At 37.3% G+C, this 26075-nt stretch overlaps 1 protein-coding gene across 8 annotated transcripts in view; it reads right to left on the minus strand.

Moving 5' to 3' along the window:
* Positions 1-342: 342 nt before the first annotated feature.
* Positions 343-26075, minus strand: part of pde4d (phosphodiesterase 4D, cAMP-specific) — a 113388-nt gene continuing 87655 nt past the window's right edge. For 7 of the 8 annotated variants that reach the window (XM_089119753.1, XM_089119754.1, XM_089119755.1 and 4 more), the window contains 14 exons: positions 17587-17778; positions 17467-17503; positions 17281-17357; positions 16626-16675; positions 12671-12783; positions 9151-9244; positions 8571-8746; positions 7826-7924; positions 7550-7714; positions 7341-7440; positions 5865-6019; positions 5520-5642; positions 4128-4310; positions 343-3267 (listed from right to left, as the gene is read on the minus strand). In XM_089119753.1, the coding sequence (XP_088975879.1) occupies positions 2776-3267; positions 4128-4310; positions 5520-5642; positions 5865-6019; positions 7341-7440; positions 7550-7714; positions 7826-7924; positions 8571-8746; positions 9151-9244; positions 12671-12783; positions 16626-16675; positions 17281-17357; positions 17467-17503; positions 17587-17778 (2056 nt within the window). In that variant the 3' untranslated portion in view covers positions 343-2775. Of the gene's footprint in view, positions 3268-4127; positions 4311-5519; positions 5643-5864; positions 6020-7340; positions 7441-7549; positions 7715-7825; positions 7925-8570; positions 8747-9150; positions 9245-12670; positions 12784-16625; positions 16676-17280; positions 17358-17466; positions 17504-17586; positions 17779-25028; positions 25328-26075 lie in introns of those variants that run through there. The other variant, XM_089119756.1, reaches the window with a different exon arrangement.

Here is a 26075-nt window from a genome sequence, read left to right on the forward strand (position 1 = left end):
ACAAAACTATTTATATATATATATATATAGTTTTTATAATTTTGAGTTTTGTCATTTTTATTATTTTAAATGTCAATATAGTTTAATTTTAAGTATTTTTTATTATTATTTTACTTTTAACTATAATAACCCTGGATCAGACTTATTATTATTATATATATATATATAAAATAATAAAAATCATAATAGCATTTCAATGATACAAAAATCAAACCAAAAAAAAAAAAAAAAAACCACCAGGAAACCAGTCCACAAAAAAAAAAAAATTAAAGAAAAAAATAATAAAATAAAGCTAGAAACAGCAATAGATTCTGAACTCAGAGGAAACAAGAGACATCATCATAGAGTCAACCCATGCTTTTATTTTGGTGCATATAAAAACATTTTTATTGGATTTTACCAGTTTTCGTACGTAAATTTTATTTCTACAGTTCTATCCAATAGACTGCAATAAACAAGGAATCCAATAAACAACTACACAGTCTTTTGAAACCTCCAGACAGTTTTCTCATTCAATTCACTTAACAAAAAAAAAAAAAAAGATTATCCCTAAATATCATTTGTCAAATTCTGTTTGTGTATTTCTGTCATGATTTAAAAAGAGACGAGAAGGACACACTGATTCCCATCCATTCAGGGTCATTAAGAATCTACAGTATATGTGTCAAAATGAGTCCCAAATTGAGCGTTTTGGGTTGTTTGTGAAGGATGGATCCGAAAATTTAAAATGCCCTGTCATCCCCCAACAGTAAGATGTTCTCTCTCATATTGCAAGAAACGCAAATGGTTTTCAATGTTTTTCACTCAGACGAACACGGCATAGACTATAAATATGACGGACTTACAGTCGGTCGCAAATCCAAACCCACCACACTGGCCCGCTTTTACCCTGTCCAGTGAGGTCCGACAACATGTCGTCTATTTTTCTTTCCTTGGAGCATTTGTGCCACATAAACAGGAGGAACACAACAAACACATCTAGGTCAGTTTCCAGCCAGTAGTTTCTTTAGTGCAGCAAGAGGATAAAAACTAAAGAGCTATCTGTAAGGCACAACCCTCAGGCCACAGAACCACTTTCTTTTAAAAAGAAAGAATGTAAAATAAACACAGTAAAGACTAGAATTTGGCTTTCCCCTTTCTCTACGCAATCTCTCTAGAGACACATATCAATGGGATCATTACATACTAAGAATAACAAACATTCTCTCAGTAAGAGTTCCATAATACAACACCATCACCAAAAGGGATGATATAATCATTTACAACATAATAAGAGCGACAATATGTACTGTACAGCACAATAAATACACGTATGTAAACAGAGAGAAATGAGAAACGATGTAGCGAATGGAGACTACTCATTTTTTAAAACAACTTGGCAACAGAATGACTTTTAAATAAAGCAATGAGAAGGGCTAGTTTCAAAAGGCTTCAATATCATACGTAACATTTGATTAGATATATTTACTGCATATGTATAATTAAAACAATTGATTTGGAGAACTGACTGATAAGCCTGCTGATGCTACAGTTTGATTAAAATGATTTAATATGCTAGAAGCACATCAAAGAGCATTCATAATAAATAATACTAGTATGAAAATAACAAAAAGAAGAGGATACAGTAGGACACTTGACAGAGATGAGTAAAGCAGCAATTAAAACCATTACCGCTGGAAATGTTTGGCGATGTCAAAAATGACCAAAATAAATACAATCAACAAAAAGACATGAAAAGGTACAGTGCAACTAGATTCACACGCACAATGAGGCTTTGCACTAAAGCTGATTGTCCTGTGATCATGTGACAATCATCATTAATGTCAGTTGTTTTCTGTTTAACTGGCCAGAGACATATGGCACCAAACAGATATTTTTGAGCAGGCCAATAACAATAATCAATCATCATTATTAGTAATAGCATAATAATCACTATTATTGAATTACAATAAAACATACAATTGTTAATGCATGAAGTGATACCCGGGATTCATTTTACTCCATTATCAGCATGTTTTTGTACATTTTTGGTTGGCTTAATCAAGCTATTGTTTTATAACAAAATCACGAGATTTTGTTCTTGGGGGAATTTTGAAGTTGAAATCAAACTGAGGAGATATGTTTGAGCTCATGTATTCATTTAAATCAATTATTTTCACATCTGGATTGGGGGCAACAAATACAGGTCAGAAAAAAAAAAGAAGAGTATGTGCAACATTGTTACCACATTTGCATATTTACCCCAAATATGGTGATTTAAATGATGCAAAAGTGGTGTTATTTCATGTTTTTTTTTCACTTTGGTACCATGTCCGTTCACTTCAAATAATGCTTGATACACAAAAACAGCAGCCAACTGAATCCAGATTAATAACACATTCAAGGCATCAGGAAGACATGAATTTCGAAGCATTTGTCTGCTAAAATGCTTTGAATTGCAGGAAAAAATAGCGTCTTGTTGGTGAAAAACAGCTGCTTTCTAAGTTCAATGTTTCTAGAATACTGCTTCAGTTAAAAAAAAGTACCTCGAAACCGGGAATAAAAGACAAGCTTTGTTTGTATGAATGACAGGTGGGAGTGGAAAAGATATTCCTGAGTGTAAAATGGTTGAAAAAAAAAAAAAGAGAGGAATGAAAAAGAAAAACATGTTAAAGGTGGACATTAAAAAGCACTTCTGATATGCAAAATAGACAATGAAAAAACTAATATCTTAACAATAAATAAGTGTTTCTCATCTCTAATATAAAAAAAGTTCAGGTGCTGTTTCATACTGTGTTATGTGTTGGCAGTGTCCTCTTCTTCCTCCTCCTCCTCCTCCTCCTCCTCTAAAACACAGGGTTCTGATAATTCCCGTTGCTCCTCGTGTTCGTCCTCCTCGTCCTCCTGTCCGTCCCCCACCTGCTCGTCCAGGGGGATCTCTGTACATTCGGAGTCCTGTGTGCAAAGGGTTTTAGAGTCACTGCAGCTGTTTTCCTCCTCTTCCTCCTCCTCCTCCTCCTCCTCTTCATCAGGAGGGCTGGCGCTGTCCTTCTCGGTGTCGGATTCCCCGTCCTCCTCCAGAGTCAGTTCAAACTGGAACTTCTCCTGTCCGGCGGCGCGCCTGCCCTCGCTGCAGGTGTCCAGTGCTGGAGAGGGGCTCTGGGGGATGGTGCTCTGGTACCACTCCCTGTTGTCCTCCAGCGTGTCCAGGATGTCCTGGGCGTCTGGATGCACGAGGTCGGCCCACGTCTCCCACAGTGGGTGCACGATGTAATCGATGAAGCCCACCTAGAAAAAAAGATTTTGAAAGTTCTTGAAAGATGCATATTTATCAGAACACACAATATATGTTTTTATTTTTTTTATTTTGACACCTCTTGTGCTATTTGAAAGGATTTATGAAATAGCTGGCATATACACTTCCAGTCAAAAGTTTGAAGTCAGTTGGATAAATATATATATATTATTTCTTTTATTCAGCAAGGGCATTAAATTGATCAAAGTTTCAGTAAAGACATTTATAATGTTAAAAAATATTTGAAGAGTTCAGATGCAAAAGCCTCCAAGTGCCATTTGAAATTTTCTTCTAGAATAATAATTTTTATCAAGCTTGTATGTTTAAGTTCAGTAATTTCACTTAAATGGCAATGATAATTACCTATTAATTGTTATTTAAGTGAAATTACCGAACTTAAATATACAAGTTTGATAAAAATCATCATTAAAGAAGAAAATTTCAAATGGCATTTAGAGGCTTTTGCATCTGAACTCTTCATTTCTATTTCAAATAAATGCTGTTATCACGAACTGTTTGTTAATCAAAGAGTCCTGTAAAAAATGATCAGTTTCCACAAAAAGCTTTGCATCACAAGAATAAACTACATTTTAAGGTATTCAAACAGAAAATAGTTATTTTATATTGTAATAATATTTCACAGTATTATTGCTAAAAAATGCTGTCTTGGTGAACAGAAGGAACTTCTTTAAAAAAAGAAGAAAAACATTAAAATTTGATTGCTAGTGTACATCATCAAACATGTTAACCATTTTATGCATGAATTATTAAATCACTATATATATATAAAGCTTGATATATGTTGAATGTTTCTTCATTTGATTCCTCCTTTATCCACCCTGAGCTGCCTTACCTGTGACTTCTCGACTGATGCGTTGTGCTTGTCACACATGGGGCTGATCTCCATGCCGCGCTCACGCTCTCTGTCCCCCTGGCTGAAGAACTCTTCCATGATGCGGTCCGTCCACTGCTTGTACAACTGCAGAGGCTTGGTGGGGTTACTGAGGTCTGCACAGTGCACCATGTTCTGCAAGACCTGAGAAACAGAAAAAAATAAGCCAGTTATGCATGCATATTCATATTTACATTCATTTGCACATTCATAAGTGTATTATCATATTCAAATTCGGTGTTGAATACTTCAGAGCAGAGGTTGTTAACCTTTATAGACCCAGACTCTCAACCAACCCATGGAGCCACATAAAAAAGATGTAGAACTTAGCTGTAGCAATTCTTATTATAACTGTATTACTATATTTTACTTTACTTTATTTTCTATTTATACAGTATATATGAAGAGTTCAGATGCAAAAGCCTCTAAATGCCATTTGAAATTTTCTTCTTTAATGTTGATTTTTATCAAACTTGTATATTTAAGTTCAGTAATTTCACTTAAATAACAATTAATAGGTAATTATCATTGCCATTTAAGTGAAATTACTGAACTTAAATATACAAGTTTGATAAAAAACCCAAATATATAATCAGCCAATCACATGGGAGCAACACAATGCATTTAGACATATAGACGTGGTCAAGATGATGCTGAAGTTCAAACTGAGCATCAGAATGGGGAAGAAAGGTGATTTAAGTGACTTTGTTGTTGGTGCCAGACTGGCTAATATGAGTTTTTCAGAAACTGCTGATCTTCTGGGATTTTCATACAAAACTATCTTTAGGATTTACAGAGAATGGTCTGAAAAAAGTGACAATTTCCAGTGAGCAGCAGTTCTTTGAGTGAAACAGCAGCAGAAGACACACCAGATGCCACTCCTTTCAACTAAGAACAGGAAACTAAGGCTACAATTTGCACGGCGTCACCAAATTTGACAACAGAAGATTGGGAAAAAACGTTGCCTGGTCTGATGAGTCTCAACTTCTGCTGCAACATTCATATGGCCGGGGTCAGAATTTGCCATGAACAACATGAAAGCGTTCAGGCTGCTGGTGTTGTAATGGTGTGGAGGGTCACATTCTTGTCACATTTGAGCCCCTTAGTACCAATTTGAGCATAGCGGAGAATGTCCATTCCTTAATGACCACAGTGTACATGTCACAAAGCTCAAATCATCTCAAACTGGTTTCTTGAACATGAACATGAGTTCACTATACTTTTTTAATAAACATATTTATTTTATATATTTTCCTATATAATTACATAATCAATGAAATTGAATGAAATAAAAAAGCAAATCATAACCTTTATTGTGATATCTACAATGCAATATGAGCATTAAGGACGAACCTGTATCCTGTCAGAGTAGTTGTCCAGCAGTAATACCCCTGAACTGGTCACCTTTTTGGTCTCCACCATGGTTTTCAGATCCGCCAACAAATTCATGTGCTTAGACATGTCTGTGGCCAGAACCTGCAAAAAACAAAACAAAAAAAAGGTGAATGGTTTGAATGGATGAATCCATTTTGGTTGGAGAGAAAATTTGGTTGGTGATTTATTGGCCCTTAAATGAATTTACAATTTTTTTAATCACATCTACAATTATCAGTGAAATTAAGCTGCAAAAACAGTCGAGTGTGATAAAGGACAGCTGATTATGGAGCAATGATACATCATTGATACATCATGACTCACAATGTCAATGACCATCTTGCGAAGTGACTGTCTCTGTTTCTTGGTCAGGTTCTGGAAGATGTCACAGTTCTCTTCCTGCAGCAGTTTAAAACCTACAGCCAGGTGATGATTCTCCAACACAGACGAATCATTGTACATGAGGGCCAGCTCAGAGTCTAAGAGAAGAGATTGAGATTCAAAATGATTCATTTACTGTACTAACTATATTTCATTAGCTCTTTTATTTGTATTTCTATGTGAATTTTCCACATTTCCACAAACTTTCAAGGGGTGGAACAAAATGTCTCATTTAGTATTCCACGGATTAAAAACAGCAGCATGAAGGTATGGAAGAACCTGCATCCCCCTCCTCTCAGGTTCAAGTTGTGACAAGGCCTGCTGGCCCCTCTATTAGTCATTGAGGGGATTTTACCGGCTGTGTGGGTGGGACACGTGAGCTTTGTGAATCACAGACACATGTAGCCCACCTAACACATGCATCACTAGCATGCGAAAATTGCCCAGTTGACCGTTTGCAGCACGTGACAACAGCTTAAACACGTATTGATTCGACTTTGAGTGAGTCCGCTACTTTGAACAACGTGATTAAGCTAAAAGTGGTTCTAAAAGCTGTGAAAAACATCGCACAAACATAAATTCTAGGAAGAGCCTTTTGAAAGCAACGTGATGTTGCTTTACAGACACAACAGGAAAAAGGATTTGCTTTTTTGATGTATATGTACATTGCAGGTCAAACATTTTGAATAATTGTGTTTTTTATGCTCATCAAGGGTGCATTTATTTGTTTGGAAATACAGTAAAAACAGTAATATTGTGAAATATGTTTTGTGATCCAAAGCTGAATTTTCAGCAGCCATTACTCCAGTATTCAGTGTCACATGATCCTTGAGAAATCATTCTAATATGATGATTTGGTGCTCAATTATTATCGGTACTAAATTATTACAAAGTTCTTGTTATTAAACTTTTAGCTTCTTAATATCTTTGTGGAAATCTTTGAAATATAAATCTTGTGTTCCATTATTAACATTTTTACTGATGCTTTTGATGAATTTTATGCATCCTAAATGAAAAGTAGTTATTCTTTATTCATTTTTTATCTTACTTGCTCAAAAATGTTGAATGGTAGTGTATCACTGAATATTAATCCACAAAAATATTAGGCAGCACAACTGGTTTTTCAACATTGACAATAATAAGAAATGTTTCATGTGACAATAAAGCCTGAAGTAATGGCTGCTGAAAATGTGTCAGAATAAACTACATTTCAAATTATATTAACATAGTAAACTGTAATAATATTTCACAATTTGGTCAACAGTTTTAACTGAGAAATTTATAAGAAATTTATTTTAAAAAATCTGAATTATCCCACATATTTTGATTTGTAGAGTAGACTTTGCCCAGTCCACTTAGACCATGTATTGCAACTTTTATGTATAATAATTTCATGCTGCTAGAGAGGAAGAGACTTACTAGTGTTAATGAGGAACTGGTTGGAGACACCAGGATGGTCTACATCATGTATCGCACTGGCAAATATGGCAGCAAGAATTTCAAGGTCTGTAAACACAGCCTGAAAATAACAGACAGATTTTCAAATCATTATCCACTTTCTTTAATACTCAACACTAAGAAGAAATGGCATTCTCGCAGCACTGCATACTGGGACAGCCGTATCGTACCTCAAGGGCAGGGGTTGATAGCAGGACGTGAGTGGACTGTGTGACATCAGCAGCGTGGATGTTGTTATGATAGGCAACGTCAGCATGGTAATGGTCCTCTAAAGTCATCAGATAGGTGATAAACGTGTCGAGGGGAATTTTAAACGTCTTTAACAAGTCCCTCTCCTACAGTGGAAAGACAACCCACATGGTTTGTCTATGTTAGCAGGAGCGTCTTATAAAAAGACATTGAAGCAAAATTGAGCTTAAGTGAGACAATACTGTAAAGAAAAGTACCTGGAATATTGAGTGCATCATAACCGTTAAAGGTCTGTTCCCAGAAAATTCTCCCACTTTGAAGACATTAAGGCCCCATTTATTTACATCTTCAAGCTCCTGAAATGACATAAAGTGAAACACATGTATTTAGAGGTCCTATATTGCAGTTTTCTATAAATCTATTATTTATAGTGTTTTAATTATACACACTACCATTCAAAAATTTGGGGTCAGTATGATTTTTCTAATGCTTTTGAAAGATGTCACCAATGCTCACCAATGTTGGATTTATTTGATCAAAATACAAGAAAAAAAACTGTTTTCTATTTGAATGCGTTTTAAAATGCCATTTACTCCTGTGATGGTAAAGTTGAATTTTCATCATTACTCCAGTCTTCATTGTCACATGATCCTTCAGAAATCATTCTAATGTGCTGATTTGGTGCTCAAGAAACAATATTTTCTTATTATTATCTCATTTCTTCTTATCAATATTGACAACAGTTGTGTTGCTTAATAATTCCACGTAAACCATGAGACATTTTTCCAGGATTCTTTGATAATACAAAATAACAGCATTTATTTGAAATACAAAACTATAATATAAACATATATACATTTTGGTCACATTATAATTGTCTTTACTGGCACTTTTGACCAGTTTAATGTTTTCTTGCTGAATATAAGCATTCATTTTAATCTTAATTACTGACTTAAATCCTACTGTCCCCAAGTATTAGAATGGCAGTGCATATGGACTTACCTTGGCCAGCTCATCTTCTGTTTCAGTTTTAACCCCAAACCGTGGGATGTTAGAGTTGGTAAGGCTGGAACTGTGCGTTAGTTTTTTTACGCCGCTTATCTGGGACATCGGCCTTTTCTTCTTCTCCTTGTCTTTTTGGGACTGGGGTGATGGCATTTCCACCTCATGTTGCTTGTCTACAGAAACACAGAAGGAGCTCAGAGAAGGTTCTAGAAATCAGAGGTGCCCATGGGTAAAAGCACAGCATGTGTCATTACAGCCACTGATTTGTAGTTGTGTGAATGAATGGTGGGCTATGGTCATTTAATGGTCTAACTCATGGCCTGATTATTCAGCTACACAGCCGTCAGGCTACAGAGCTGCCGTTGGCTTGATTTTTTGGCCATAATCAGCACTTCATTTGTCCTAGTTCTGATTTACCCCCCAAAATCCACATAGTTGCCCTCCTCCAGTCAAAACGCTATTCCTCTCAACTCCATTGTGCATTTAAAAGTGCAGTGTATGTTCCCATATTACATACATTCATATATATATATATATATATATTTTTTTTTTTTTTTTTTTTTTGTGAGACACTCACCTAAGAATGTACTGGAGATGAACTCAGATACCTGGTTACCAGATCGGCTCATCTCTGAGAGGTGAGTCAATTCTCTGTTCAACATCCTCTTGAACTGTTGAGAGATAAACAATTAAAATGATTTTTTGTGCCATTTAGACCTATTTTATGCAAAGGAAAAAAAGGGGAAAAATGATTTCATTCAAAGTAAAAATATCTTGTGTGGACTGAGGTGTTCACCCCCTCTGAAATTCATTGCTGAACAAGTCACCATTTTACCTCTTTTTTTATTTTTATGATCATTTAATGAATTTTCCCCTGTCAGCTGTGTCGCTATCAGTCGGCAGATACGCCGCGATTTCAAGGCTGAGTCCTCCAAACAACCCAAAACATATGCATCCTCTCACACTGTTAAGAATGTCAGGTCAAAACGACCTGCTGGGTCACACCAGATAGACGCCACATTTCTAACCAGATTTGCAGGAACAAACTGAAGAAGAAAAAATGCTGCATGCTCGAAAATGAACACATACACAAAAATGCCATTAGTTAACAATTCAATTCATTTAAATATCTGCCTGTCATGATCTGTTCTTTATGCAGCCTTTTTTCTTTGTGCAACCACATACTGAACACCAATAATAAACAATAGCAGCCTGTCCAACCCCATTCCAATATAAGAATACAGTATTTCATGATTAATTAACTCACCTTAATGTACCCCCAAGAAACTGACAGCAAATAATTTGCCTCAGGCATTTTGAATGAGTAAGTCCAGATAGCAGATGAGATTAGAAAACACTCGCTGATAGGGAAGATAAACGCAAAATGCTCAGTCCAGATGGTCTCAAAGCTCCATTTCTTTTTAATCCACCTGAACTAACATTGCGATATTAAGCTAAACCCCATCCGAAAAGTCCAGAAATTCCAGGGCATTCCTCACGACGGCGTTTTCCATTGTTAAGAAACCTGGCAAGATTCCATCTATGACAGAGGAGGGCGTGAAGAATCCACGGCTTTGTCTGATAGCATCTCTCTCTTCTCGTACGTTGCGCACTCTTCAAACTAAATATACTGAAAAATGCCTGCGCCTTGGAAGGAAAATATGCCCAGTTAACAGCTTCCAAATAAGGCTGCGTTTCACACAATCACTCAGGTGAGAGTGTTTCTGAGTGCAGCCCTACCAATCAGGCATCTCCGTATTAGAATGAGCTCATCGCTGCAGCCGATTGGCCGAGCATGTAAATCCTCTGGGAGTCGTCGCTCCCCGGGACCCCTCCCACTTCATCCTCTGGATGTCTACAGCTCAGCTGGAGGATGTGTTTTTTTGTACGTGAGCTCTGTGATACAGCAGATTGCTCCCCAAAAGGGCACACAGTCATTATGTGTTGTTTGTTTTAACATGAGGTGTTATTCACCTCATGTTCCACAATGTGCATGTGTGTGCGAACAGATACGCTTGCATGTGTGGATCGGTGAGGTAACCTTCATGACGTGATGTTTGGAAGTGAACATTGTGTCAACCAGACTCATAAAATATTTAGTTCATTCACATAAATCCACAGAGGGGAGTCAATGGAGACAAACAAAATAAACTGATGACGGTGTTATAGATTTGTCCTGGTAAATTGGTAATGGGCCCTTGAATAAAGCAAAAAGTGTCCTGGGAAATGTGCCCATATATATACATACATACACACACAATTATATGATTCATTTTATAAATAAATTTACAATATAACAAATGCATGACGGAGGACTGAATTATTTGGCCAAATGCATGATAACAGAATTACAGACTTCCAATGGCCAACTATCCACAAACACAGTGTGCCCTGAGAGGAAGCGACCAAAAATGTACCTGTAGACCAGGTACATTTTTAGAAATGTCACTGAGGCATTGTAGAAAAACCTGTCTTTAAACTGAGCTGGACCGAGCTGGTTGCAGTACAGCACAGCAGCAAATACAGAGCTGAGGCGGTGGAGCTGACAGAACATGGACAGGGATTATTTCACACTTCTGGTCCCTGTGTACCACTAGTGGGATGCCGAGTAATTTGCAGCTTTACTGGAGCAGATGAGCTGACGGTAATAGGCTGTCGAGGGTCCGTACGGACAGAGGTGACTGTGTTTCTATTGTTGGAACATCTAGAGGGTGTTAAAACACGTCTCCGAGCTAAAAATGGGAAGATATCACACAATTTGTAGCTGTGATTTCTTGAAAATGTGTTTGCTGGGACAGGCCTAAATAATTCTTTGTTTAATAATACGCCTTTTAGAGCATGATAATGCATGAGTCTCTCGCAAAATCACCCATATTTAGCCTTAAAATATACATACATAAATTATGTATCTGACCTAATTTGCAGAGTAATCCCCACATATAATTATAAAGTTATAAATTTAGAGTTATAAAACATATCTAAATTGAATTCTTATGGTGAAATAGATGATTTGGGCAATTGAAATGGAAGATGTATTCAAGCATCTGGGCCAATATGAACATTCTGACAGCTAATAAATCACAAAAACAATTGCAGCTTGACATCTACACACCACCCTACACACACAATACAGGTACTAGATAAAAAAAGGTGTTTTCATAACAAATTAGCAGTAGCAATTTCTGATCTAAAACAGTGTTATTTATATCAGTCGGATAGGATATAACACTTGCATGGTGACTGTGAAGCAGTTTTATACGGGATACGCCACTATTGCTATTGAGCTAAAGCAACAAAGCAATCTGACAGGCCTTGTGCGTTTCCATGGATACTAGGAATGGGGGAGGGGGGGGGGGGTCGTTCAAGTGAGACATGAAAATGTGAGTATTTGACTCTTCTGTTACTTATGTCTGGTCACCTCTGCTGGACCTTTAGACTGGTTGCGTAAGCGAAATGAGAAGCATCTCGTATTTTGTTATTTTAAGAGGTGCTGTGGCCAAATGGACTGAACGGGAATAGATACACACTACAGGCTGATTAGCATGCTGTATGTGTACTAGGGCCTTACTGGAGACTGTGGGCATGCTCAGTGCAGCCTGAATGACGATTCTGCTGCTGTTATTGCAAACAGTGCACTGGTTAGAAAACGCCAACTGATCTGAAATCAACTTCTGATCTGATTGCCATTTTAGAATATTAATCATCTGCTGCTCATGTTTGAACCAATGCACGACACTGACATCTAAGGCTACAAACACAGTATGATGGAGTACCAAACACAGTCGGATGTGATGCATATTTATTTACTGGTGTTCATGTCTACTGGGATTCAACAAACCACAACAAACATTTGTGATAACATAAACAAGCCTAAAACTGTAAAAAAAATGAATCACAAATAAATAAATAAAAATCACAAAAAAATATATAATAATAAAAACAAGTTATAAATCGACAACACTATCCCTAATTGTGATTGTGAGTGGAATATGAACACCTGAGATAACAATCATTGCACTTCATCAACTTGCAGAACCATCCCATGGAATCCCAAACAGGCAAAAGCGCAGATAAATACACCTAGAGCTTTTTTTTACCTTGTTGGATGCCATCTCGCTGACTGAATGCCTGGTCTGTAGGGTCTCGAGCTGGTCGAGGCACCAGTCCAGCTCCTCCAGGGTCTCTGTGGCCAGCTTCTGGTAGGCCTCCTCTGGAGGAAGAGAAGGAGGCAAGGAGTCAGATCTCAGATGCTTTAGGTGTCTAGTTGAGGCTCCCAGCAGAGGGCCCAAACTGCTGTAGACCGCCATGTTGGGATATCCCGACAGAACGCATGGGTGATTCTTCATGCTGTGCTGAAGCCCTCCACAGTGAATGATGGGGCTCCAAATCGAGCCAAAAAACGAGGTTTCCAAAAACAACGGCGCTATAATCCGACGAGGCACGAGGAGTGGGAGTCAGATCTCGTGAGTAGCGGGGTACACTATATCCCTTAAGAAAACACACAAAGGGGCCACACACAAAACAACGCTCTCACACTGCTCACAAACAAAACGACAACACGCGCTCGACTGCAGAATCTATAATCCTACATGTTGGAGAAGCCCGGAGTGAAAGCTCTCATCTCGGGACAGACAGAATATCACTGCTGTGGGCAGGCCCATCTCTGCGTGACAGATGCCGGTCTGCATCCAAGAAGCGGAGTAGTGTGCGGTGGCCCTTAGGAGCATGTGATCCGGCCCATAACAAAGCATACAGGCATAGTGTCATAACAATAACACACACGTACACTCGCTCATACACGCATACAGAGTGTTGACGCCAACAGATGAGTGCCTAGTCCCTGTCTCCAGTCCTCAAAATGAGCTGCCGCACAAAAGAACAAAGGTGATCGCATCTGCCTGCCCTCTTTTCTCAGAACGGTGGATGCCCTGCATGAACACGGGGCAGCCGTGGAGCGTCGCTAGCCGAACGTGAGCCGAGCTTCCTCTTGAAACAGAAGCCTGAAGCCTGCCAGTGCTGCTGCATGCAGGAGAGAGAGGACTACAGCTAAAACCCGGCATGAACTTTACGGGATTTCGAGGTGAGGAGCTTGGGTCCTTCACAGCTGACACTTGATGAGAAAGACTGGTTGTGCTAAGGCTTTTAAAGAGGATGCTTTGTGATTTACGTTTAAAAAAAATAGCAAATCATTTCCCACTGAAATTGTGGTCAGCATCACAAGTTCGCTGAGATGAGAAAATTTGTATATCTGAAATCTTATATCAGATGCTTTTTTTATGGTTTATGGAAATTTGCAAACGTTTGTGCCTTTCCAAAAAGGTTAAGGATGACCATATGAGGGCATAAAAATAAGTGAAACTAAATAACAAAAGGCTGACAAAACACACATCAGTGCAGCTATGCTAGACATGTTACTTGAATGAAAACAAATGCCACATGTACATTGCTTCAACAAAGCACACATTATCTTATTCATTGTCTGTCTGTGTCTTTCTCTCTCTCTCTTTCGGCGTGTGTGGTGAAGTACACAGGGCTGGGGTGCCACTTTCTCTGAAAGAGACTGCACTGACGTCAATGACATTCTTCTCGTGCTTAGCGCGACATCATACACCAGCCCATGAGATGGCACGGGCTCCATAGACAGGAGAGCTGGGGTGAAAAGCAGGACTGGAATCCTTTAATCTGGGTCACAGGCTCTCACTTGCCTTGTCAGCCAGAAACTCCTCACCAAAACATCAGCATTTGCTTGTGCAAGATTTATTTGGATACACCACAAAAAATAAAAGTTAATAAGACACATCTACAATTAAAGTCTCTTCCAATCTTATTCAATCAAGTCTTTAGTTTATTCCCCCATTGTGAGCAGAATGTGTTTGTGTTGTGCAACCGAATGCAAGTAAAATTATAAACTGAGATTTTCTGGAAGTGATTGATACCTGTCAGTGCAAAACTGCAGTTTGTAGAGTGCTCCTAACATGTTGCTATGAGGGTTCTTAAGTGTTCTTAGTGGTTTAAGTACTTTGCCAAGCGGTTTATAGGGGGTTCAGGGTGCTTGTTAGCTTGTCAGATTTCATAAAACAGCTTCTGTAGGAAATTTCAAAGAAAATGGGTTTTGGACTAATATGTACTGTTAAAGCTGCTATTTAAATACATTTAGAATAATAATGGATACTTATAATAATGAATATTTTCCAGATAATACCACAATAATGTCTTTACAACATGAATGCCGATTACTTAATTTTTAAACAACATGTTCTCTTTATAATGACATTTTATTTTTCTTACACAAACAAAAGAAGTCTTAAAATATACAGTATATAGAAAACAGGTCCTCTGCAATTTAATTATACTGTATTTGGGCCCTTGGCATCAAAAAAGTTTTAAAACCCTGTTCTATGGTGGAGTTGCTAGATGGTTGCTAGTTGCTAAGTACAATTGACTTGGATGTTTAAATCATTTCAACTTAAATTACATTAAACTGACTTTAAAAAATGAGTTGAATCTTGTGTAAATTGAAAATTGCTTAAAGGGATAGTTCACCCAAAAATGTTATTATAACATGATTTACTCACCCCCACGAACACAATCGGAGATATATTTTAGAATATCTTAAATAAGCTTTATAATGGTAGTTAATGGGGGGCAAGATTTTGAAACCCCTCAAAAATGCATCAATCCATTATAATAATCCATAAATAATCCATACCGTTCCATGGGAAATATACATATTTAAAACTTTATTAGCAACTAGCTTCCGGAAGACTGCAGCCCAGGCCCCATTCACTACCATTATAAAGCTTGAAAGAGCCAGGATATAATCTCCGATTGTGCCCAGGTCCCTGCTTCAAAGTAACTCTATTTATTACTTGTTTTATTGTCTGCGTAAGTCTGATCACCCCTCTTCTTTACAAGCCGCATGATTTTAGGAATCTTGCCTTAGCAAGCCCCACTAATTAGTCATTTAGTTGGTCCTTTATCCACAGAGATTTACAACACACTTATTAGAGAGAGACATTCTCCCTGGTGCAACATGTCTTGCTTAACTCTCACCAGGATGGTGAACCTTTAGGTGGTGACCAGGTCATATCTTTAGCCACTGGTGCATCCATCCTTATCTACATTATGGTATATGGCCATTGGCCATCCGTCCAGTCATCCTACACTCAACACCCATCAGGGTCACATGACATCTAAACTCAGCATGGGGAGTTAAAATGTATAATGTCTCCATCTGCTCACTGCTTCTAGTACAAATCAATATTATAAATCCATAACACTGGTGCTTTTTATCTCTGCGACTGAACATTCTGCTCAGGCTAAACATCCAGCGAGCGCTCGGTACTACAGTTCTAGGTCAAACACCTGCATCTCAAAAGAAGCTTTTCTTTGCAAACCCTATAAATAAACCACAAACAGCAGCTAATCAATATAATGAGCAGTGCCTCATGATTATGGCAAAGCGACTGTCACATCGCAGGATGCCCTATAAAGCTGACATATGCATGAACAAACAGTTAAAAGTGAGTATAAAATTATCTTTAAAGCATTTGTGCATAGAGGGTATTGTGACATATTTTTCCCTTATCGGCTTCAGAGTACATGACATGCACAGTGCGATATGGGATGTCTGGAGGCTGCTCTCATGCTGGTTTAGACAAAACGGAAGGTGCCACACAAGGACAACGTCATCCCTCATATCAAACAGTGTCTAACAGTTCTCCACAAAACTAAGCAAATCTATCTAATACAATGTGATCTCAATGATAAGGATTGGTTATGCAGTGTTGAACCGAAAATAAATAATTTAAAGTTGAAGTACTAAAATTACTATTACTAAAATACTTATTAAAGCAATATAGTAATATTTAAAAAAAAAAAACTAATAAAAAAAATACCAAAAGCACATAACATAATTACTAAAACTTAACATGTTAAAATAAAAGCTAATTCAAAATGTTAACAAATAGCCTATTGTAAATCATATTGAAATAGCACTGCTATTAAGATGGCATGACAATATTCAAAATATAAAAAGCAAAGGTACAACACCTGTGTATGAGGTTTTTGTGATGGGAGGTGGGTTACACATTGGGGATCTCCTGTTTGAGAAAAAAGGGGGAAAAAGAAGGTGTCATTGTCTATAATGCAAGTAACAGATTGTCTGCTATTAGCACATTTACAAATTCTGTCAATACTGGGAGAAAAAAAAAGTTTTAGAGTGTCCACCAAAGCATTTTTAGCCAGCTGAAAACGCCAAACTTTCCAGTGGGGCAGCATTTTTTTTTTCAGTTGAGATGTGTGTGTGTATACACAAAATATCTGTGAAAGAGTTACTAGTATCTGATTTTCCAGAGAGTTTGTTTCTGAATTTAAAAATGTCAATACAAATGTTAAGTAATTGCACTGGCTCTTTTTTTCAATGATTTTGTTCCGCTGTTGTGCTTGTTGCTGTCGTCTGTTGGTATTGTCCCGCCCCTCCTCCACTGTGATTGGACGGCAGGGTAAAAAGTGACAGCGATGAGCGTTGCGCTTTACACAAAGTTGAACACTCTTCAAAAACGCAGAGCATTTCAGTGTGAAATAGACACTCAGAAAAAAAACAATGGAAACAATTGGAAAAAGAAAACCGCTTGGGTGGACACACGGGCTTAGCGTCATGATACAAATGTGTGCATTTGAATATTTTAAATTGAAAGCAACATACTTGTTATTGGCTCTTTCCTGTTGTACATTTGTTAAAGCAGCAAAATTATTCCGGACAGTCCTTAAACTCGCCAGAACCTGAGAGAAGACACATAAAATTAGTTCAGTGGTGTTATATAATTGTATTGATTTTGTAATGTTGTCAAACCATCTCCTTTTAAACTTCACATATTTAATATTGCAATACCTGTGCAAAAGGGGTAACAATCATGTCATCCCCGTGTCTGCAAAAAAACAAATACTGATTACAACAGCATATTTAAGAATAAAACGTGCATTCATACAAAAAAAAAAGACATTTGCTCACATGTCACTGGCGATGGAGGAGTTTCTGGACATAGACTTTGGTGAGAGGTCATAGTCGCTGTCCGAGCGGTACAGGAAGGACTCTCTCCTCTGGCTGTGCACAAAGTTGGCCTGGAGAATGAGACCTGACCCCGGGCTGGCCATGGGATCCAGCGGACTACGTCCTGATGACGTGCCATTGTCCACATCAAAGCTGGGGAAACAAAACAAGACGGTTAGTGCTGATGTCGAATGTGAGAACTGGACCACAAAGAGTAGAATGTTACTCATTTTCACATAGAATTGCCCATTTTCGGCAATGTGGGGATGTAGCTGACCAATTTTATCTTAGTAACTGGTCATTAGCCATTTTTTATGACATTTTTTTCTTTTTTAACACCAAGAAAAAAACAAATACAACTAACAATAACTATATTATCGTCCACACCCGTGCATTGCACCACGATATTGTTCTGTTTATTCTTAGCGCGCACTACAGTTTTGTCATCTGCCACTTTAAATGATCAAGCTCTTTAAAGCAGGATGGATTCTGATTGGCTGTCAATGTTTTTAACGTTAATCAGCTGGGGGAAAAAAAGTTCTGAAAGTGATTCCAAAAATAAATTTTAAAGGAAATTATGCAAAAATATGGTCCAATCTTTTTGCTAGGTAACTCGTAATAGTGACACAAGCTACCCATATTTTCCTTGTTCGAAATTAATAACTCTTTCCCGTTTTTTTTTTTTTTTTTTTTTTAAGTTACCAGCCTCCACCAGCAATTTTTATGGCCCTCAGAATATTTTGTTCTAGGAATTTCTGAAGTAGCAATATTTCAAAAGAAAGAACAGAGCCTCTGCTTTATATATAAAAACGTGTTTTATTTTAGCTTCATGCATTCTTCTATTAATCAACACTTGGATGTGAGTAAGTTTAATAAAAAAGCTTCATTTTTATCAAACAGCTGAGAAAAACGCATCCAGATTGGATTCAGAGAGATGATTAAATCATAGATGGAGATTGAGTCCATCAACACCACCAAAGCTTCACAGTCATATATCTTGTACTGGCTCGACATTTCATTCAGCAACGTTAGGCAGTTTTGATTTATATTCATGTTGTGGATAAAATTGTGTCAGCCCTCATTTTCAAATAAACATAAAACATAATGTTTTGTAGTGCAACAACAGCAAAATAATAAAACCCAAATTAAAACTTTAACAAATGATAAACAATAAAAAACACTTTCAGCAAAGTCGCAATTTAAAGGGTTTCCCCAGACCATTGAGTGTGCTGTTCTTGAACTTCATCTCATTATAGTCCGTAGATCTTCCCAACTGTGTTTACAACAACAAGCTGACCCATAATCCCCAGGGAGCATTAATATAATTGCTCTGGCCTGGGTATTTTCCTGACGTGAACGGTGACGTGGCAGTAAGTCTTATTCACCGTCATCACCTCCATGCAGGCTCACATCTGAGTTGAGTAACGTGGTGCGGATGGATAAATCCGTATTAGTGGGTCAGCCTGTACCTTGGTGACTTCATCAGACAGTACGGTCTCGCATATAAAGGGCCAATGATTCATGACCCACGTTAATCAGGGCACTGAGCTTTGTTTTGACTGAGAACAAATATGCGAGTCAGCAAGTACGAATCTCAGGCATACAACTTTCCTATAACATTTGGAGTTTGATTCCTGTACATCTTCAACCCAACACATCGTGACTTTATGTTTGTGTTTCATTGAAAACTGACTTATTCACAGAGCTTGCGGCGAGTCGCCGTGGATGTGCTGCCCTCATCTCTCTCGGGTCATATCACAGGAATGCACCGTCTTACCGTCTCACACAATTCAAACTCTGGACATGCATTATGAATGAAACAGTTCTCCTTTTACTGTAACCCACACAAATGCACTGCTTACACTACAAAGGGGAATATGGGCTTTTATAATATCCATAAATAAGTCAGCACACATCTGAAAACAATATGTTTCTTTCACATGAAGACACCATCGATTCTAGAGAAATTGGACAAAACATGTCCAGCAATTTTGCCTGCTGTTAGTTCATAAATAAATAATCTATTCCTTTTTACATAGTATATTTAAATATATATATATATATATATATACCAGTGTGTTTTTTCATGTACACCACCGTTCAAACGTTGTTTTTTTTCTGTAAAAATAGTATTATTTTTAATATGTAATTTAAAAGAAGTTGATTTAACCATCATAGAGTGAAAGTTTATAATTTGGACATGTTTTGTCTTTTTTGTCACATTTTTAACGCAGAAAAGCAGAAATCGGCTCGCGCGTTAACCCGAGACGCACGCATAAAAAGACAGAGAGAGAAAGAGAGAGACACGTTTCAGACAGCGCTCCGAATTGATTCCTCTTTTGCGCTTCCTTGCTCTTGAACGGACACATAAACACAAAATTATGTCAAAATACCCATCTCGGCAAGTATTTATTCTCACGTTTATGTCATAAGTGAACGGTTGAGAAAGAAACCGGATGCTTGCCAGTTTTTTCGTTATGTGCAGTCGGTCTTAAAGTGACAGCACACAACCTGAATACTGTTAGACTTTGCAACTTAGTTATTTAGTATTAATTTCTGCTTGTAATTTGTGCATTTGTTCTTATTTTATTACTGACTGTTCACTTGTTTTAAATAATGTGTGAACTTTATCAGTTAGGCTAGTAGTTTGGGATAGGCAACTTCGGTCCACGAGGGCCACTGTCCTGTAGAGTTCAGCCCTGATTAAAAACTCACCTGCCTGTATCTATCTAGTAATCCTGAAAAACTTGATTGCCTTGCTCAGGTGTGTTTAATTAGGTTTGGAGCTAAACTCTGCAGGAAAGTGGCCCTCCAGGACCGAAGTTGCCTATCCCTGATGTAGTAGCTTTATGAAGTGAGCTTTAAGTAATAAATGAAAAGCAAAGTTACATTCCCTTGATTTATCCCATCCTATACAGTAGGTCCAAACACACAGCACTGTGCTTTTGTTCCAGATATACAAAGTATTTACACATGGCACAGATGCAAAAACAAAACAATGAAAACCAAAGAAACTCTCCAAAAAATTACCTCTGTAAAAAACAAAAACTTTTTTTGTTGTTTATAGAACTGGATAGAAACTCTTATGACATCAAACAGCGCTGTGTGACGCAACACAAAATACATTATACAGCAATTTCTAGATAATGGTAATGACTTCCAGTTATTTTATATCATTATGGAGTGGGCTGGGTTGAATCTCTCTGGACAGACACCACTGATAATATCAAAGAACGCAAGCGGAAATTATTTCCAAACTTGTCAGGGTTTCTGGAGAATTTACTGGAGTGTTTACTCTTATTGTTAATTGTACAGATTTAAGTTTTACTGTATACAAAGGAAATATAAAAATATAAAAAATAGCAAATAACACAATTTTAAATAATAACTGAGAAATCAGAAAGTGAAAATCACTACATGGAATAAATCTATTAGGCAGTGTATTAGCAAAAGTGCATTTCTTCCTTTTTCTTCAAAAGAAAAAGTTTGTTTTGAAGAAATCAAAGTGGTTTGTTATACTGTATAATCATGCACTGCATTATCTTTTCACAAACCACATAATGACTACGGATGGCGGTCCAATTAGTTCAATAGCGCTTTACGGAAACGATTAAGTATGTCTGTCCCTTTAAAATCAATGGGATAATTAACTGTAATCACCACTACACTATCAGATGTCCAACTGGCTCACTCTTTTGTTGTGGACGACAGTGAGTGATAACAGATACCGGCCTGCCCAATCTCTGTGGCTGTGTAGTTGAAGTCATTTTAATTGAGACTGGCTGTTTCTTAAACTTCTGTTTTTTGCACTAAACCAGATTTTTTTCCTGATTAGCATGCCAGTTAACACTAACAAGACTCAGAGAGTTCCCCCAGAAACTTAAATTATACTTTGAATACTAATGTTTAGAATAAAAATAAAATAAACAACAAAAACCTCTTGCTCACAAATGTCTTGTAAAATGTAAGCCAGATACGAGAACTAAACGAAAACCCTTCTGTTAACTGAAATAAAAATAAACATAACTGGAATAAAAAAACCTAAACTAAAATAAATTTTCATGATTCCAAAAGTAACATTTCAAACACTGCTAAATCGAGAGATGGAAGTATAATATTGTAACGTGCACAGTAGTAAAGCGAGGGAACGAATTATTATATCATGTGCATGATTTACTAAAATCTAGAACAAATTCTTCATTCGTGGCCATGATATGTATATTTTTATCCGCATGTCATATGCAGGGCTCTGTACCAATCTGCATATATGAAAATACTACAACAATAACACAAGATTATACTGAGAAATTCAACACTATTAAAACTATTTTTATACATTTTAGCAGTTGTTTTAGCAGCTGTACATGTTCAACCCTAAACTATTAAAAACACACACACAAAAAAAAGTCAGTACTGTTATAATTGCCTGCACACTTCTCAATTTAAAATAGTTTGATGAAAGAAAAAAAAATAATATATTTACATGTATATATTTATACATATATATATTACTCAGATGCCTTTAAGAGTGTTAAATCCTCTAGTCTTGAGTTTTGTTCTTAATAAGGATCAAGAAATGCTCAAAACATCAACTTTTGCCATGGTTTCTGGGAAAAATTGAAGTTTTCGATAATAATTACAATACTGTTAATTCAAATACAGTTTTCCAAGTAATACATTCAGAAACACAGAAGTTTTGGTTGGCAGTGAATTTTAGCTAAAGTTTAACATTGATAGCTAATGAACTGGTACATGACTGCCTGCTCTCCTAAGCTCTATTTAACAGCGTGTGGTCCATTAGCGTACAAGACAGGAACAAAAAAGCATATGAAGTCTAACCAAGGGTCATTCAGAAAGTGGAAACAGATTGGTTTGAGATTGAGACACCATGCAAAGAGAATGTACAAGACATCATGTTTCCTCTGGTGATCTGATCACATGAGGCTGTTCCCAAAACACTGCCAGTTTTCTTGTCAATCATGAGACAGAATAGGAATATGTGCAGATAAGAGATGCACAGATAAAAAAATAACATGCAGGAAAAATTCATTGTCAAAAGTATTGAAATAACGGTTCTTAAAATGCTGAAGAAAATATGGCGAAGCGAATCAGAAAGGAGAAGTGACTTTTCAATTGTTCAGTTTGGTTCTGAAATGAAAATTCTGTCATCACTAATTAAATTTTTAAAGTTTGGTTGTAAAATGAAGTTGTCACTCATATAAATAACAAAACTCTTTACAAAATGAGATTAACAAAGAGGAGGAGTGACAGACATATTTAACAACTGCTGCTGACAATAGAAAAACATCAACACGAAATGCAAATATGGCACTTTGACATCACAGCCACATTATAGCAGCCTGATAGATACACACATCAAGAGCCATCCAATTAAAACTGCTTTATGTGGCAAAGCTTGAATGACAAGAGAGGAAATGGTCCATCAATTACATTAGATTATGTGTCATACAAGACATAACAAATGCACAACCCTCACTTTTATATAGAAGCACAAAAAAAAATACACATGGATATACAAACACACCATGAAAGTTAATAAAGTCTCTTAAAGGGAAAGTCCACCCCAAAATGTAAATTCTCTCATGGCATCCACAATGCATATAACTTTCTTTCTTCAGATAAATAGAAACAAAGTTTTTTTAGGAAAATTATTAATCACAACTTCTCTCGCATGAACGCTCATATGACAGTAGACCGGAAGCAATGATTTAAAGTTAAAAAGTAAAATAAATAATAGGATTTTCTTTTACACACACACCTATTGTTTTGCTTCTGAAGACATTGATTCAACCACCGGGGTCACATTGTTCTTTTCCAAGTGTCAACCGAGCGGCAGCCATTCACTTGCATTAAATTCCTTACAGAGATTGATTATTTTCCTAAAAATCTACTTTTGTGGTGGTCTGAAGACGAATAACCATGCAGTTGTTTTATTTCAAATGATGATAATACTTTATCAGAGTAACCCAAATGGCAATGACAGGATATGAGGTGGCAACTGTCAATTAACTGGTGTGTATGACATGAGGTGAGTCACTATCATACATTACAATAAAGCAAAACAAACAGGAACCGCAGACAATAGGGTCAATAAATAAGGTGAAGGAAGCACATACTGACACACGCACAAACTGATGACATCATTAAGATGTCAGTGAGATTTCCTCCGTCCTGACCTCTCAACCTTTTTTCATACACACAAACATACACAGGCACACACATACACTTGAACATTCTCAAAGCAAGGTTGTGTTTGCTTAGCTGAGAGCTGTTATTCATGGAGACCAAATGGAGCATTCCACAAGCAAAGGGGGGTAACGTAACCTGCCTCTTTTGCTAGCCTACTTTATAAACGTTCAGACAAAAACATAACACCAAAACACCCTAAATTCGGCCTGTGAATCATAAATATGCAATATCTCACAGTTCGCATGCAGCGACGGACAACCATTCAAACTATACTTCACATGCGCACAGTTCAAACAGACTGAAAACTGTTGTACCAAAATAATCAGTCCTTTACAAACTAGCATCACCTATTTCTAAAATAAGCATATATAAACAGAGAACAAGATGGGACAAGAGAGACTAGGGTGAGGTATCTGCCCTTAGGCACCGTTTGCAAATGTGTGGAAATAATCAGTTTCCCTCTTTGCCATTTTACTAGTTTTTAAGGAGATTGCACAAATATTTGGATATGTGAGATTGACATACTGTACTTCTTTTTTTCAATTATGGGTAATGGCTAAAATGAGCAAATCCAGCCAAATATCATATCACATAATCATGTTCACTCTACAAAATCCATGCATTAGGCTACAAATGAACATTTTTGCATAAACTCTGCAATTTGTTTCATGTTTAATGCACTTATTTGCATCTACAATAGGAGGTTGATGCATAAAAGCAACTAAATTCTAAATTATTTACAGCCCTTGTGATTAAATAAAATAATAATAATTAAAAAAAATCTTTATTAAATATTAATTATAGCCAACATAAAATATATAGGCCTTAGTAAAACATTTTAATGGAATCAAAATTAGTACAATTTGATGAAATCAAATTCTCTACCCATATCTAACAGGCAACAAATGCATCAACAAATGTTTAAATCTATCCCACAGTTACACTTTAGCAAGCCAGCGAGAGACAAAGTAAATGAAAAACCCTGAGGAAAGGCACTAGTGGAAAAGAATGTAAATACAAGAGGAAGAGTGGAACTCGATTTATGGAAGGTGAGTGAAAAAACAATGGGGGTTAAAACTTAAGAGGAAGCAGAGAATTACACAAGATGTTAAAAAAAGATATCGGCTGGTCTAATACAGGAGAAGGAAACAGCAAGCACAGGGAGAAGGAGATAGTCAAAAGTTCTCCTTTACCCATCTGAGTTCTTAAGTGAACTGGTGGAGCGAGACCGGGGTTTCATGATAATGCTCATTCTGGATGTGGATTTCCCTCTGCTAGCGGCTACAGCTAATCCCAACAGTGTGGATTTGTTTTCAGTCCTCATGTGCGTCTTCAAGCGTGAACATAACTCGGTCGAGACGGCCCTGCCCCTGTTTGTTCCACAGACAGAAGCCCCCTGTGGTCCGGGACTCTCAAACTGACCGGGACAGGAGTTCCAGAGTTTGTGTCAATCAGCAACCGGCTCCTATAATGCAGGACAATCTGTCTCTCCCCCTCTCACTCTCCTGAAACTCCCACCCCATGTACTTTTCTCCCTCCCTCCCTTCCTGGCTGGCTGCGAGACTCGTTGCTCGGACTCGTGTAGTAATGACGTAAGTGGGGGTAGGGTGCTCCTTGTGTTTGAGACGAATGAATGGGGGAGGAAACTTACACCTCAACTTGAGAGGTTTCAGATGACTGGGACAAATTCATCCCAGCGGATTTATATACTCCCTAAAAAAAGGGTGGGAAGGATTTGCCCAGTAGTATGAATTCAAGATGAGTCAAAAGCACTTAGTGTGAAATTGCACATCAAGTGTAGCCAGGAAGTCTAAAACCACTTCATCCAAGCAATCGTTTATTAAATGCGCTTTTCCCTTACAAAAAACTATGTATACTTAGTTAATTTTCTTAAGAAAAGTTCAAGTATATTTTAAGTATACTTTATGAAGTAAGTATTCTAATATCAGTGTACTAGAAGAAAACTACTAAGTGTACTATTTCAACCTGGAACTAAATTGGTATCCTTTAAGTGACTACGTTTACATGCAGCCAATAACCCGTTCAAAACCGGTATATTAGGAATAACCCGGTCGCAGAAGGCCATGTAAACACCGGCAAAAACCAGAATATGCTCATATCCCGGATTTTAAAAACCGGGATATTACCTGGGGTACCCCTTTTCTAACCCGAATATGTGGTCATGTAAACGCGTATCGGCATATCCCAATATTGATTTTTGTTTTGCGCATGTTCTATTC

Source organism: Pimephales promelas, chromosome 14 (assembly GCF_988280905.1).
Source record: "Pimephales promelas chromosome 14, fPimPro1.hap1.1, whole genome shotgun sequence".
NCBI classification, from domain to species: domain Eukaryota; kingdom Metazoa; phylum Chordata; class Actinopteri; order Cypriniformes; family Leuciscidae; genus Pimephales; species Pimephales promelas.